This window comes from Pseudorca crassidens, chromosome 15 (assembly GCF_039906515.1).
Source record: "Pseudorca crassidens isolate mPseCra1 chromosome 15, mPseCra1.hap1, whole genome shotgun sequence".
Lineage (NCBI taxonomy): Eukaryota > Metazoa > Chordata > Mammalia > Artiodactyla > Delphinidae > Pseudorca > Pseudorca crassidens.
The window spans coordinates 5904221-5920206 of NC_090310.1; the positions used below are offsets into that span (position 1 = coordinate 5904221).

The 15986-nt window shown below is 50.3% G+C and overlaps 2 protein-coding genes across 6 annotated transcripts in view; one reads left to right on the top strand and one right to left on the bottom strand.

Annotated features, from left to right (window-relative positions):
- The window catches only part of KPNA7 (karyopherin subunit alpha 7), a 75852-nt gene extending 72837 nt beyond the window's left edge, over window positions 1–3015 (bottom strand). For 3 of the 5 annotated variants that reach the window (XM_067705602.1, XM_067705600.1, XM_067705599.1), the window contains exon 1: window positions 962–2923. The gene's annotated coding sequence lies outside the window, so the exon portion shown is untranslated. Of the gene's footprint in view, window positions 1–961 lie in introns of all 5 variants that reach the window. The other 2 variants (XM_067705603.1, XM_067705601.1) reach the window with 2 other exon arrangements.
- The window catches only part of LOC137206664 (myosin-16), a 59185-nt gene that overhangs the window by 12266 nt on the left and 30933 nt on the right, over window positions 1–15986 (top strand). Inside the window, exons 10-20 of the mRNA XM_067705581.1 lie at window positions 983–1086; window positions 1896–2034; window positions 2906–3174; window positions 4740–4910; window positions 6424–6603; window positions 8311–8437; window positions 9228–9286; window positions 10203–10290; window positions 10661–10778; window positions 11960–12080; window positions 15357–15493. Coding sequence (XP_067561682.1) covers window positions 983–1086; window positions 1896–2034; window positions 2906–3174; window positions 4740–4910; window positions 6424–6603; window positions 8311–8437; window positions 9228–9286; window positions 10203–10290; window positions 10661–10778; window positions 11960–12080; window positions 15357–15493 — 1513 coding nt within the window. The remainder of the gene's footprint in view (window positions 1–982; window positions 1087–1895; window positions 2035–2905; window positions 3175–4739; window positions 4911–6423; window positions 6604–8310; window positions 8438–9227; window positions 9287–10202; window positions 10291–10660; window positions 10779–11959; window positions 12081–15356; window positions 15494–15986) is intronic.

Here is a 15986-nt window from a genome sequence, read left to right on the forward strand (position 1 = left end):
TTAGAGTTATGTGAAGAGGTTATAGGGAAGTTTCTCAAAGTTCTACTCACATCCATCTTCACAACAGACTATGAGGCTTCACACTATTGTTGGCCCATTTCACAGATGGGGCCTTGAGATGCCTGCAACTCATGGCTGAGACATGGACCTGGGATATAGGGCTTTAGACCCCCCACGTCTTGCTGGACAGCAGCAGAGATGTCAGCCCAGGACGACTGCATGTAACAGGTTCCCCTCTGAGTGGACGTAGCCCACTGAGTACACAGCTTGGAAAGCACACTGCACTCACCCCCTCAGCTTGATGCCCTTGTGCAAGCAACAACCTGTTCAACTGTCCATGGCAGACCTGCTCAGGATCTAAGGTCCAGAGAGGGATGAAGACTCAATCTTCCACATATACACCTCCTAACCTAGCCAGAGACTAAGGCATTGAGTATCATCCCCCACCCATTTCTTGCATCCATGTCTCTTCCAAGAGTGAAAAAACAAACATAGACCAAGAGGGGCACGTATTTGAAGAAAAATAGAAGTGAGCATATTTCTTTGTAAAAGTGACAACATCCCATGCATATTATATGCAAGTGATTATTATTGCCTGCTGCAATTGTCCTGTTACCTTCTGCCTTTGAGTGCGACCTGCTCTTTACAGGACAGAGAAAGGAGAAAGATATGCACTCGTTTATTCCAAAAATATCTACTGGTTGCCTACTAGGTGCCAGGTACTGGGCCAAGTGACAAAGGGCACAACCAAGTTCCAGAGACCCTCTTGCCACTCTAAAGTTCTTCATATGCCCTGTTCAAGTCCCTCCATGACTCTGGGTGATCCCAGAGGGCAGGGACCACATCGTATTCAGCCCTGTAACGCCCATGATGACACCACCATGCCTGGCACATGGGAGGCATGTAGAGATATGGGTTAAAAATGAAGAAGAAGAAAACCACGTGTCACCAAGCTGCTAACCTGCTTTCCTGCTCTTGGCAGAGAGTCTTCTGCTGGTCCCCAACCCTAAGGAGTACTTCTGGGTGAGCCAGGGTGTCACCACCGTGGATAACATGGACGACGGGGAGGAGCTGCAGGTCACAGATGTGAGTACTCAGCATGGCTGGGGAAAGACAGGGAAACTTTGGGGCCCTGCAGGCACTGCCACCAGTACTGGGTGGGTCGGGGATCGGGGCGGGTACACTCAGAGCCACCAGGCAGCAGCCTGGATTCTCCCATGGAGATTTCTGGGGTTTGCAGCTGGCATTTTTCCCAAGGCTGTCATAGCAAGCAGTTTCTCTTTGCAGAGTTGAACTGGAATGTGATAGGGACTTAAGGGGGCCAACTACTCCAAGTGACTTTTCTTCCTCCCCAGCCCAGCTAGATGTGACCCTCTAGTCCCACCAGTTCCCACGGCACCCTCTCTCTCCTTCTTTGTGACATGCAGCACCTGAGAATTCTGTTAGGAATATTGTGTACTCTCTCCTCCCTGACAGCCGCATTGATTCCTGATGCACCTTTGCCTTCCCCTTCTCCTGGTACCTAGCTAGGAGCCTAAACAGTAATAATGATGGGAAGAATAACACTACTTCCTGGTTATTATTATGTGTCAAGCACAGGACTAAACATTTACACATCACTTTGGTTTATCCTAATGATCACCTACCACCACCCATTTTGCAGAAGACTAAACTGAGGCCAGAGAGGTTAAATAAATACAACGACTATCTCATGGAGCATCTGGTCTGGACTCCTTGGAGGAAAACAGTCCTCTCTCTCTCTGGTCAGGGTGTGTCTGACCTCCAGAGTCCACAGCGTGCCGCAGCAGCCCATAGGTGCCACCCCATGGTGGCCTCCACTCTGTGGAACAGGGAGCCAGGAGTTTCTTGGCTTTCTTCTCCCTGTGGCCTTGCAGGTAGCCTTTGGCGTGCTGGGCTTCAGCTCCGAGGAGAAGATCGGCGTGTATAAGCTGACTGGGGGCATCATGCACTTTGGCAACATGAAGTTCAAGCAGAAGCCCAGAGAGGAGCAGGCTGAAGTGGACACCACGGAGGGTAGGTGTGGGGCGGGGGCCATGCAGGGAGGAAGCAGCGGCGGGGGTAGGGGCTCGGGGCTCTCTAGGGCTTCCTGCACATTTCAGAGACACGCTGTAAACCGAGAATGTTCCTTTGATATCCAGACATCAAGATCCTTGGGAAGGCATGACAGAGTCGGAGACATAATTTTGGCTTCTATATTGCTTTGCCCCTTCACCTTGAGCAAGCGTGGAAACCGTATCACACCTCTGTTTTCTTTTTTTTCCCTCATTCTTAAATTGTTTTAATTGAAGTATAGTTGATGTATAATATTATATAAGTGACAGGTGTACAATATAGTGCTTCACAATTTTTACAGGTTATACTCCATTTATAGTTATTATAAGATATTGGCTATACTCCCTGTGTTGTCCAATATACCCTTGTAGCTTATTTTATACCTAATAGTTTGTACCTGTTACTCCCCTACCCCATCTTTCCCCTCCCCCGCTTCCCTCTCTCCACTGGTAGCCACCAGTTTGTTCTCTATATCTGTGAGTCTGCTTCTTTTTGGTGATATTCACTAGTTTGTTGTATTTTTTAGATTCCACATAATAAGTGATATCATACAGTACGTGTCCTTATCTGTCTGACTTATTGTACCTACCATAATGATCACCAAGTCCAGCCATGTTGCTGCAGATGCCAAAATTTTGTTCTTTTTATGGCTGCAGAGTATTCCATGGTATATCTATGGCACAGCTTCAGACCTCTGTTTTCTTGTTGGCAACATGGGGGTCTCCTCCCCCTCCCCCCAACCCCTTCTCTAAACACGATAGACAGTGCTGGAGTTCTCTGGGGCAGGGCACCATCTTTGTTTCACTCACCTGCTTCTTCCATCCCTACTCAGTGGCCGACAAAGTCGCCCATCTCATGGGTCTCAATTCTGGGGAGCTCCAGAAGGGCATCACCAGGCCCCGGGTCAAAGTAGGCAACGAGTTTGTGCAGAAGGGCCAGAACATGGAACAGTGCCAGAACTCCATCGGGGCCCTGGGCAAGGCCATCTATGACAAGATGTTCAAGTGGCTGGTGGTCAGGATCAACAAGACCTTGGACACCAAGATGCAAAGGCAGTTCTTCATCGGGGTGCTGGACATTGCCGGCTTCGAGATCTTTGAGGTGTGTCTGGCCTCGCATTCCATCTCTGCTTTGGGGTGGCCACCCTCCTTTGATAAGTGACTTTTCACCAAGGTTCTCTTGTTTCCTTGGACCTGGGGCCGGCCGATCTCAGTCTGCTCCTGGCTCTCTGGCTTCTGGCTTTCGGAAAGTTCCATCTTCATTTGTACGGTGCCAAGTCACAAAGAACAGGGAGAACATAACAGATAGAATGAGCACCGTGCTGGCTGGATCCAGCCTGTACTGGCTCACCAGAACTGACTGGTGAATTTTCAAGAACTCTGTGACCAGTTGCCATCCTGTTGACACATGTCCGAGGTGTATTTACACCATGGAGATCAGCCCACACTACAAATCAGGCATTTTTTTTGAGAGAGAGAGAGCTGATTTATCAGCACACTACTGGTGGCTCCCACCTCTTGCCCACAAAAATGAGGCTCAGGTCTCATCATAAGATGAGTGCCATGGGTCAGGAAGATTTTACCTTTGTAACTGGAGGCAGCATGATTAGGAGTCAGGAGACCTAGTTCTGGACTCGGGTTGGCCACCAACTAGCTGTGTGGCCTTCGGACAGTGGCCCTCTCTGAGCCTCAGTTGTCTCAACTCTAAAATGAGCAGTCTGGAAGAGATGACCTCTAAGGTCCATTTCAGCTCCACTGTCCTATTATTCTAAGATGGGTTAAAAAAAATAGTTTAGCCCAATTTCTCTCAGGCTCTAAAAGGCTAATGTGGCTGCTGTCTATAGTAGAATCATTTAATTCCATAGGTGGAAAGAACCTTAGAGAGAGTTTCCAAACCACGCCACCTGGACTTCTGGGCAGCCGCTGATGGCCAGCAGGGTGAGGCCAGGGAGTGAGGATGACACCTGTGTCAACAGCAGGGCAGGTGCAATAGACAAATGGGGCTGGAATCCCAGCCCCTCCACTTCCAAGCTGTGTGCCTCTGTGTCCCCATCTTTGATGAGGACACTCATCATTCTTGCCTTGTAAGGGTTTTGAGCAGATGCAGCTTAGCCAGGGTCTGACACACGTACTTGCTCCATGCAGGTTGCTCTGTGATGACAATGGCACCTCTCCTTTGACCTGTTTTTCATATGAGGCTTCAGCAGGGGGTTTCATTCAGAGAAAGCAGTCTCTGGTTTAAAAAAAATAAAAAGGCTTATAAACCCCTCAAACAGCTTCATCCTCCAGATGAGGATGAGAAAAACCAGAGAGAGAGAGAACTGTCTAAAGGCACACAGGAGGTCAGAGCAATAAAGCATCTCAAATGATCCATCTCTAGAAATAAAATGATGTTCATTAACCACACGGGGCCAGAGTCTGAGTTTTGGGTGCTGGCAGCAGCATTGGGTGGCCCGGGTTCTGTGCCTTTGCAGGGGAGGGTAGCTGAGAAGGGCTTCTTGCAGGGCCAATGGGAGCACTGACCGGGTGGTGGGTGCATCCGGGGAAATGCCAGACACTGGTCGGCCCTCAGCAAGCTTTAGCTCTGCTTGTGGATCAGCTTTCAATCCGGGGAGAGGCTGTGTCTGCGTCCGGGTTAATGCGCCTCTTTCTGTCTTCCTGCCACAGTTCAACAGCTTCGAACAGCTGTGCATTAATTTCACCAACGAGAAGTTGCAGCAGTTCTTCAACCACCACATGTTCGTGCTGGAGCAGGAGGAGTATAAGAAGGAGGGCATCGACTGGGTCTTCATCGACTTTGGCCTTGACCTGCAGGCCTGCATCGACCTCCTGGAAAAGGTACCACACTTCTCAAAGGAGGGGCTTGGAGAGAGGTCGGGACCCTGGGGCACATCTCAGGAAGGGATTTCACTGGGGCCTGTGGTTTCGGGGGAGTCAGCAACATGGCAGATGACCTCAGTTTATCTGACCTCAAGCTTCCTCTCTGCAGAATGGGTACAACAGTCACTGCAATGGCCACTGTTAGTTCGGCTGTTTTATGCCTTCACTCATTGGATCATCACAAGCTACCAATGGTGGGGAGGAATTTATTATAACCATTTCACAGAATTTATTATAAACGTTTCACATTGAGGCACAGAAAAAGGAAGTCACCTATCCAAGGTCATCCATCCTATGAGTGGCAGAGTTGGGTTTTAACCAAGGCCATCTAATAGCCTCCCCTGTAATCACACCATAGGGAATGTTTTAACAAATGGCCTCATTCAGGAATATATAGGATTAGAAAATGCAAATTATTATATATATAATGGATAAACAACAAGGTCCTACTGTATAACACAGAGAACTATCTTCAATATCTTGTGATAAACCATAATGGAAAAGAATATGAAAAAGAATGTATATATATATATGTATAACTGAATCACTTTGCTGTACAGCAGAAATCAACACAAAATTGTAAATCAACTACACTTCAATGAAATAAATCTTTTACAAAAATTTAAAAGAAAAGAAAAAATAATATATACTGTTTGATTAAATGCAGAAAAGGGATAGAAAAAGGACATTAACAAGACAGATGACAAAATTTGAACAAAGTCCGCACAGACTTCGATTTCTTAGTTTGATTTCGTAGTTTTCATCATTATGTACAGAGGTTATGGTAACATTTGGAGAAGTTGGATGAAGGATATACAGGAATGCTTTGCACCATTTTTGCAAGCCTGAAATTATTTCAAAGTAAAAAGTTAAAAAATAAAGAAAGAACATACCTTGTCTCCGAGGTTCACCCTCAGGCCCGTCATAGAGAAGCTATCATCCAGGCAGCCAGCGGTCTTCGATAGGGACCAGCCTTACCTCCCTGGAAAAGTCTCCAAAACAGGCAGTGGACTGCCTGTCCCGCAATACCTACAAATACCTGCCCGTCCAGCTGTCACAGAGCCTGAAACGCCCTCATGCTGGAGCTTTGGGATCAAGCGTTGCTTTCTTCCAGGAGTCTGCTTTAGAAGAGAAGACGGGTGTCATTGATGATGTCACCATTTTTCTGAGAGCCAAGCCTGCCTGGCACCACTATTTGGGTGGGATTAGCATTTGGGGAGCTATGTAGCCCCCTCAGAGACGTCAGTCTTCCCTTCTCTTGGACCTGATGAATTCTAGCCTCTTTCAAGTCTAAAAGGTCGTGGCATTCGAAGGCCATGGAAGACTAGACCATTCCCAGAGGTCACTGCCCAGAGTTCTGCAACCTGGCCGGCCATGTGGGGTCTGGGGCACCCCTCCCACCAGCCCCAGGCCAGCACCAGAGTCACCCCATTGGCCCCCTCCAATGCCATCCACTCCTCTTCCCTTCTAGCCCATGGGCATCTTCTCCATCTTGGAGGAACAGTGTGTCTTCCCCAAGGCCACCGACGCCACATTCAAGGCAGCCCTGTACGACAACCACCTGGGCAAGTCCAGCAACTTCCTCAAGCCCAAGGGGAGCAAGGGCAAGGGGCCCGAGGCCCACTTCGAGCTTGTCCACTATGCAGGCACCGTGAGTACCTCCTCGGCACCCTCTGTGTCCACCTGCCTGTTGCCTCCATCTCCCACAAATGTAGGTCTGTCCTGCCACACCCTCGCTGAGGCCTCCTCCCTCCCCCTAATGCAGCCACCATCGAACAGGGTGATCAGTTGATCGAAAAGACCTCTGGCTTGTACTTCCTCCTCACTTCTCCCTCTGGGAGTTCCAAAGCAATCTAGCCAAGGATGCCCAGCAGTTCATGCCCTCAGACCCGCCAGGGCCATGCCATTGTCTATGGCCCTTCGTTTGATGGCTGAACTTCGATCTTGGTCAGAAATGGCGATGTTTGCAGGGAATTCCCTGGCGGTCCAGTGGTTAGGACTCCGTGCTTCTACTGCAGGGTGCACGGGTTCAACCCCTGGTTGGGGGACCTAAGATCCCACATGCCACGCAGCAAGGCCAAAAAAAAAAACCAGACAAAACTTGCAAAAAGAAGGAAAAAAAGTCCATGAGTCCATCAATTATTCCCCAGTTGACTCATTCATCCCTCTGACAGCACGTGGCCACCAAACTAACAAGGTGACATTTACGGAGTGGCTTTTTCACTCATGACAAACCTAGTCCTTGGGGAAGAGGGAAATTAAGTGCAGCCAGGACTCAGGTTTATTTGAATAATTGATGGGGGAAACAATCAGTGTTGCCATCAATGCCAATGCCTCCTGTTACCAAGGAGTTTGTTGAGCCTCTCTGGGTTTCGCTGTGGGGAAATGGCAGGCTTAGGACAGAGCTGTCAGGAAAGCTGCTGTTGGACTGGGCATTGGGGCTTTTATGATCTCAACAACCATGATAATGCCAACTACTGGCCAAATGGACTGTGCCGCTACCCAGAGCAAACGGGCTTGGGGCTGAATTGCAGTGTTCCACCCCACCCTCCACGATGGAATGAGAAGGGCTCGGTGTTTGTAGCAATGGGACATCCAAAGTCAAATGGGGCCTATGCACTTCCAAGAAGGCTCTAAGATGAGGCCCAGAGGTTATGAATGTCATACACCACGCAGGAGAAGGAAAGCCCAAAGGTTTTGTCTTCTCATCTGCATCCCTAGGCTCTCCGTGCTCAACGGAAGGATCTGAAAGGCACCTTCCTCTTTGCCTCTCCAGCTGGGGCTACATGGCAAAATGGGAACCAGAAATTAGTGGATGTCCAATTACTTGGACACAGGAAGCCCCCAGTTTGGATGGATGGAGCCCAACTCCCACCAAGCAATGGCGGGGGGATGTGTGCTTCTCAGCAAGGAGAGAACAGATGCCCTTGTAGGGAGTTCTTCATGTTGTTTGGGATGCCACTGGTCAAGGTCAATCACTGAGCTAGGAATAAGGTCAGCCAACCTGGGTAGAAGAAGACCCAGGGCTCAGGGAGGCTCAGTGTGGTCAGCAAAGCAAGACATATAAAAGAAGGTCACACCTGGCAAAGAGTAGCTGGGGAGTCCTGGTGTGTGGGTAAGCTCAGAGACAGGGTGCCCTAGACAGGCAAACTGCAAATGCCCAAGAGATGGGGGTTCATGGACATCCCGGGACTCCAGGCAAGTCATCAGGACAGGAACTGAAGTCCCAGGAGATGGGGCTGAAGGTTGGTCCTGGGAACCCAGAGTAGACAAAGATGTAGGTTGAGATTCTGGCTGTGGGACCTAAAAGGTGGAACCTGGGCCTGAAATGTAACCACTGGCATTTGCCCCCTTCCAGGTGGGTTACAACATCACGGGCTGGCTGGAGAAGAACAAAGACCCCCTGAATGAAACAGTGGTGGGCTTGTTCCAGAAATCAAACCTGGGGCTCCTAGCCCTTCTCTTCAAAGAAGAGGAGGCTCCAAGTATGGCTGACCCTTCGTGTGTCCAGTCTCTCTGTGCCAATACCCTTTAGCGGCCAGAAGTAGAAAAAAAAGAAAACAAAAACTCTCATCTTTGACTCTTGTTGAATGAATGAATGAATGAACAAACGAATGAATGAATGAATGACAAGTTGCATGAGATCGGCTATGGATGCTACTGCAATAAAGAGGTACAGATGCATCCTGGGAGCTTCCTCCATCAACCGAATTGATCACTGGGCCCATATCACGTCTAGGTGGAGCGATATTGCTTTGGAAAAGTTGATGCCCAAAAGCTCTGTGCTTATTTTCTGCTCCCTGCTCTCCTGTCTGAGCTAAATGTCAAGCTCAGTTCTGCCTCCTACCCAGTAGAGGTCATGTGACCCATAGGGGAACACCCAACAGGGCCGCCACTTAGAGGGACAAGAACTGCAAATCTCCTTGGGCTCAGAGATGTGTGCACCACCAGCATGCAATTCCTCCAGATCGTGTGGGTTCTTCCTCCTCCCCAGGCAATGGCAGCCGTGTGTTGCCTTGGGCCAGCCCTAAATCACAAAGGGCTACAGACCCTCCAGGAAGCACAGCACGCCTTGTGACTGTTATGCCACAGTCAGCCCGTTCACCCTCTCCCTGGTAGATCTCGTTTTCCTGGTGTGGGGGTCCCACCTCATCTAGTCCCCAGACAAGTCTTTTCAAAACCAGAGAATGCACGTCCTTGACACAGAGCACTGAATGGGGCTGCCAGCCCCTGTGCTGGGTACTGATGTGAAACATGCTTATCTCTCTTCCTCAGCTGGAAGCAAGAAGCAGAAACGAGGGTCCTCCTTCATGACCGTCTCCAACTTCTACAGGGTAAGTAGGGGCTGCTCCAGAGGCCACCTTGTGACCACTGCCCCCAACCATCCCTTCCAATGGTGTAGTGGTCTGGCTGCCACCTCATGGCCCAGGACAAGATGATTTCATTTCTATGCCTATGGTTGCCTCTTTCATTTCAGGAGTCCATTTCCTTCTGAAGAGGGCGCAGAACCACAGGACCACAGGGCAGAAAAAACCCTTAAAGATGGTCCAGTCTAACTGCGTTTTTTCAGATTGAAACCCAGAGGACGATGGGACGTGCCCAACATAACAAGTGGAAATATCAGTGCCTAAGATCTTGTGCTGGCAGGTCTTCTGGGCTGGGCACAACTTCCACAAAGTTTGGGCACTACTGGAAACATATTCCAAAGGCAGAAATGTAGCCAATGGTGAGATGTTGCACAAAGAATGATTTCAATATTTCCCAAGGACCCGGCTGTCCTGAGGCAGAGTGAGCCACCTCATTGGACGTATCCAAGTGTAAGAGGAGGGATCCTCTAGTAGGGAAGTTAAAAATGGTGAGGGATTTGTCCACACAGGCACTACGGTTCCTTCTAGTAGCAAGATTCTACGATGAGCCAGCACTGAACTCAGAGGGTCCCTCTTTCTGTAAAACATGTCACTTTGGGCAAGTTACTGGACCTTTGAGAGCATCACTATCTGACAGAACTTTCTGCGATGATGGAAATGTTCTCTTCTGTTCAATATGGCAGCCACTGTCCGATATGCTGTCCAGTACGATAGCCACTAGCCACACGTGGTTAGTGAGTACCTGAAAAGTGGCTGGTGTGACCAAAGCACTGAATTGTAATTGTAATTAAATTAATTAAACTCTAAACAAATACCTCTCCTGAGCACGGGTGTCCTGCAACACCAACGCCAAGCTTCACTCTTTCTTTCCCTCTACCCCCAGGAGCAGTTGAACAAGCTGATGGCCACCCTCCACAGCACCTCCCCCCATTTTGTCCGCTGTATTGTCCCCAATGAGTTCAAGCAATCAGGTACATCATGGGGACATGTCTCCCAGCTGGAAGTCCTCGGGATATGTGAAGTTGGGGGTCACTCCAAATTAAGTCCACTTTTTAATCACCAGGAATGACTGGGGTAAAACGGGGCATTGAAAGAACCTCCAACAGTGGATCATCTAAACAGCACGTTCTAGCTACTTTGTAAAGCAGAGTGGTGCCCACCTAGGCAGAAGTCACACTCAGGAGAGCCTTTGAGCCTTTGCTCAATTGTGGGGGACCTGGGACACCCTGGGCAGTGACTGGAGATTAGGGTTGAAGACCTGGATATTGAGTTCAGCCTCCTTGAGTGGCAAGGAGTGGCCTAGGGTAGTGACTCCCCACCCTGTGCCCTCCCTCTTGGCAGGTGTGGTGGACGCCCACCTGATCATGCACCAGCTGGCTTGCAATGGAGTCCTGGAAGGCATCCGTATTTGCAGGAAGGGCTTCCCAAACAGGCTGCAGTACCCAGAGTTCAAACAGAGGTGAGTGGTGTCTTCCCGATACCTTGAGTACAGTTCTCGGTCTCCAGGGGTTGACTCTTGATAAATGTAGTCCCATTGGAGCAGACACTATGGGTACAGTGATGGACACTATCTCACTGTCTACTTCAGTACACAATGGCCCAACTTTGAATAGCCAGCACCTGCATTTCTTTGCCCGAGGGCTCTCTCTGGCTGCTAGAGCCTGCTTTGCTACTTGGCAGGCTGAAGGTATCAGGAATTAATGCCTCCCCAGGAGCAGCCCTCGACCAATGACTAAGGACACTTGGCATATAAATGCTTCAGCTCCCTCACCCTGAAGATGGGCTAACTCTGAGGCATGTTCTATACTGGCTCTCAGACAGCTGTGTGTTGGTAAATGTTTAACAATGGGTCCTCCAAGTTAAATTTTTTTTAAAAAAAAGAAGCCATGATTTGTAATATCTTCCGATTTCCATGGTATAAATACTCCCACCACGGCTGACTTCAAGCTACCAATATGACATCACTGAATGCAGGGGTGGGGAGAGATGCACACAGGCACTTGTGAGCCAGGGGGAGCTGTTCCCAGCACACAAGGGTCCCCCAGCAGCCTGAAGCCCCAGTTACCTGTTCTGATAACTGGCTTGATAACATGCCTTTTGCTGGCCTCCCTGACCCACTCCCCAACTCTGCCACCTCTCAGATAAACTACCTGCACTCGATTCCTGGTCTCAAGGTCTGATTCTGGGGGAACCCAAACTGAGACCTCCACCTGAGAGGTTAATTTACTTCGACCCCTTCCCTAATTGCTAGAACATAGGACCGCAGATTGATGGAGCAAGAAGGGTCACTAGAGGTCATCTTGTCCAAGCCCTCTGAAGTCCCTAGCTGGGGAAGGACTAAGGGAGCTACTGGCAGGTCAGGAAAAGAAGCAGTTCTCCCATGTCTGGAGGAAAAGATGAAGGAAAGATTTTGGTGCCTTCACTTCTAAGACCATCTCCCCGCTGAACTTCCAACCCACACCGACATCTACTCCCCAGCGTCTCCTGTCAGTCCCCTCCCTCTGCCTGCCATGGGCCTCTGAGAAACAAGTCTAATCCCTGATTTGAAGGCCATCTCACAGGTCGATGATAACTGTGAGGGTAGACTTCCTGGGCTGCCAACTTGGGGATGATGGGGACTGCCATCGTCTCTCCCGACAGGTACCAAGTGCTGAACCCCAGCGTGATTTCTCAGGGGTTCGTGGACAACAAGAAGGCCTCAGAGCTGCTGCTCGGGAGCATCGACTTGGATGTGAATGAATACAAAATCGGACACACCAAGGTAGGGTCTTCCCACTCAGGCTTGTCCCAAGAAGGTGGGTGTCGGGGTGTGAATTCCAGCTCAGCCGTAGACCAGGTGGTCAAGCCCCTCAGCTGCTGAGAGCCTCTGTGCCCTCTTCTGAAAAATCAGGGCTGGTAAAGCCAATCTCACAGGATTGGGAGTAGCGTGCGTGAGAACCCAGCTCAGACAGAGAGGTACTCAATAAACAGGAGAATATTAGGACTGCATGGGCCACAGATTTCTCAGAATAAAAGCAGCCGATAGGAATCAAGGTCCTGGACTGGACCGGGGCACCATGGTACGTGTGTGGGCGAGGTCCGGGGGTGAAGCACCCTAATCCCAGCCCACCCACACCACGAGTCCCAGCCCTGAGTTGGCAGGCGAGTCAGGGTTGACTCAGACAGAGCGGTCGCCTGATCCTGACTCATGGGGCCCATGTCTGTCCCACTTCCTGGCCCCGCAGAGTCCTGTCAGGATTGTAAGGGCCAGGCTGATGGTGGGAGGTGCCCATCGACACCTGCCCAACCAGACTGCACCCCAACGTGACAGTCAGGGTGATGCAAGAGGGGCCCTGGCTTTGCCTCAGGCTCGGAGCCTGCTGCCGTGCAGCCTGGAGTGGGTCACTTGACCGTCCTGGTCTTGTGGGGGGCACAGGCAGGCCCAGCTTCTCTGTGGGCCTGGTGTGGCACAATGCCCAGGGAAGCTCCCAGCTGCATGTACATCCAACACGTACGGAGTGCCTCCTGCGTGCCAGGCACTGTTCTAGGCTTAGGGATACGCAGGTGGACAGAACAGAAAGAGTCCCTAGCTCCCTACAGCTTGCTTTGTAGCCACTGGTGTTAGCAGGATTGTAATACTGCCTTCAAACCTGCCAGAACCCTTAGCTTTGGCCTCCTGCACCACTGAGACGTGCTGTGTGGAGATAAATTGACTTATGGGAACTCTCAGGCTTTGTCACAGAATCACTGAATACCTGAGCTGGAGAGAACCTCGGAGACCAACTCCTTCCCCCACCCCACCTTTGATGGGTGGGAAACTTAAGAAAGCCTGGAGAAGACATAGAGGTGACATGCCCAATTTCACAGAACTAGGCAGGACAGGGCAGGCCTCAGGCCCCTCGTCATGGGATCAGGGAAGTCACGTGACTTGTATCTGACACAGCTACCCCTGGGCAGACAGACTGATCGTGCTGTTGTTCAAGGGTTGCATGGGGCACCTCAGGTCCAGGTAAAGGCCTGGGGCTGCTGCGGATTGCTTTGCTCCCCGGTGCCAGGCAGGCTCTGGCGGCAGGGGCAGAACAGAGAACAGAATGACTCCGCCTGTACACTGTGTCCCCATCCCTGGCTTTGGCTCACGTGGGCCTTCCCCACCAGCCACATGCTTGCCTCACTGCTCCTCAAAGACCAAACCTCAACCACAATTAATCTGAAAATATCAAGCCCAATGTCTCTACCCTACGATTGGTGGGGAGAGGGCAGAGGGAAGAAGCATCCCTTTCCGTCCTTTCCCTGTCAGTATCCAAGCATCCACATCTTTATATTCATCTGGGGGCTCTAATCCCTGCCCCAACGTGTAGAATCAGAGATTCCCAGCGCTGAAAGGACTTGGGGTCCTGCACTCCCACTGGACAGGAGACGAGACCACGTTCCCCCAAAGGAGAGTGACTTAACCAAGGTGCCCTAGCACATCCAAAGCAGGTTGAGGCCAGGTGTGGGTCTCCTGGTTCCTTCTATACTTCCAGAAGTTTCTATCATGTCCTATTAGAAGCCTATAAAAATATGGTGCATTATAAAACACACTGATAAAGCGATCACCCATAAGCCCACTTAAAAACCCAGAACTTCATCTTTACATCTCTTTCCTCTCCTTCCTCCCCACCCCAAGGAGTAACCTTTGTCCTGAATGTTAACTGTACCCTTGCCTTTTCAAAAGCAGTTTTATCACATATGCACATGGCCCAAGGTTTGCCTGGTTTTGAGCTTCATGAAAGTTATCATACTTGATATCTTATCTGACATGCTTTTGTCACTTAATCATGTTTCTAAGATTCATCCTTGTTGGCTGGTATGTGACGTTTGTTCATGGTCACAGCCATATCATAGGACTTCCGATGGCCATGCCACACCTGTTCCCGTCTCCTGTCCTTGGAAATTGGATTGCTCCTTCCTTTCTCAGTTACCAACAATGCTGCTATCAACATCCTCACACATGGCCCTATGCAAGAATTTCTCTAGAACAAAGTTTTCAACTTTGGCTGTACATGAGAATCATCCAGACTGTGGGTGGGGGCAGAGAGGTTGGAACACCGATGCCTGAGCTCCCCACCCCAGAAACTGTTTGAAGTCACCTGTGTCCAGGCAACGGCATCTTTCCAAAGCCCTCCAGGTGGGGGCGATGTGCAGCCAGGGTTGAGATACACACTGAGGGAGTGACAACCAATTTCCAAAACTGTACTTACTCACCACCCACCCCCTCGTTGATTCACATACTTGCCAACACTTGTTTTATCAGAAGTCTTCAGTGTTGCAGGTTGCGGGGGAGGGGGAGTGGTATCTTGTGACCTTAATTCGCATTGCCCTGAGGTTGGGTGTTTCTGGCCCTTTCTAACATGCATTGCAAAGCTGTTCTTCTTTTCCTGGGGATGAGTCCCACTCATAGAACAGAGCCAGATGCCTGAAATTGTGCACCACTGGGAAAACTCTGTCCCCCTTCTAGAAAGTCAACTCCCCCTGCTGAACCACTATCCCCTCTTCCCACTCCCATATCCCGTGGGACCATGACTGTCCCAAGGCTGCTTTGCATAGTGGTAAAAAGGAAGGCCCGTTGGCACCCTGCTGCCAGGCAGTCACCATAGGTAACAGTGAAGATCCAAACGATTTATCACATTTTACTCAGAGCTTCACAGTTTGCAGAAGTACTTTCCCTGTTATCTCATTTAATTTTTATAGCAACCCTCTAAGGGAGGGATCAACAACCCCATTTCACAGATGAGGCACTGAGGCCCTAAGATGTGAGGAGGCATGTCCAAGGTGACCCAGCTAGTAACTGCAAGGCCAGGACTAGAGCCCACGGGAGTGTCCAAGAGCGAGAGGAAACAGATGCCGAGGCTGGCACGCCCTGCCGTGCAGATGTCCAGGCCAGGGCCAGCTGTTTCCCAGGGTCTCTGAACTCTGAAGGACCCGTCGGAACTTCTTGTTCTTTCATTGTGAACTCCCCGCTAAGCAGCTGCTCTGGTGACAGAGGGGCTATTCTCAGATCCATGTGTCTTTCCCCCAGGTGTTCTTCCGAGCAGGCGTCCTGGCCAAGCTCGAGGACATGCGGGACGAGCATCTGGCCAAGATCCTGACGATGCTTCAGTGTCGGCTCCGGGGTTTCCTCATGAGGGTTGAGTTCAAGAAGATGCTGGAACGAAGGTAACGCCAGTGGGGCAGGCCTACTGAAGCCACGCCATCCACATGGAATGACCAGGGACCCCTCCACACACACAGTGCTCAGCTCCACCAGTGACACTGGGCAGTGAGATAGGGAGGGTGCCAATGTCTTTGTTGTCCCAAAGAACCCTCTTTGGGGCCTGTGTTGGTTTCCTGGGGCTGCCATTAGCAAAGTACCACAAACCAGGTGCCTTAAAACAATAGAAATTTATTTTCCCATGATTCTGGAGGCCAGGAGTCTGAAATTAAGGTGCTGGCAGGCAAGCTCCCTCCAAAGCCTCGAGAGGGGAAGCCTGACTTGCCTCTTCCAGTCCTGGTAGCCGCAGGCACTCCTTGGCTTGTGGCTGCATCTCTCCAATCTCTGCCTCTGTCCTCACAAGGTCTTCTTCTGTGTCTGTCTTCACATGGTCTTCCTTTTTTTTATAAGGACACCAGTCATCTTGGGTTAGGGGCCCCCCACTACTCCAATATGACC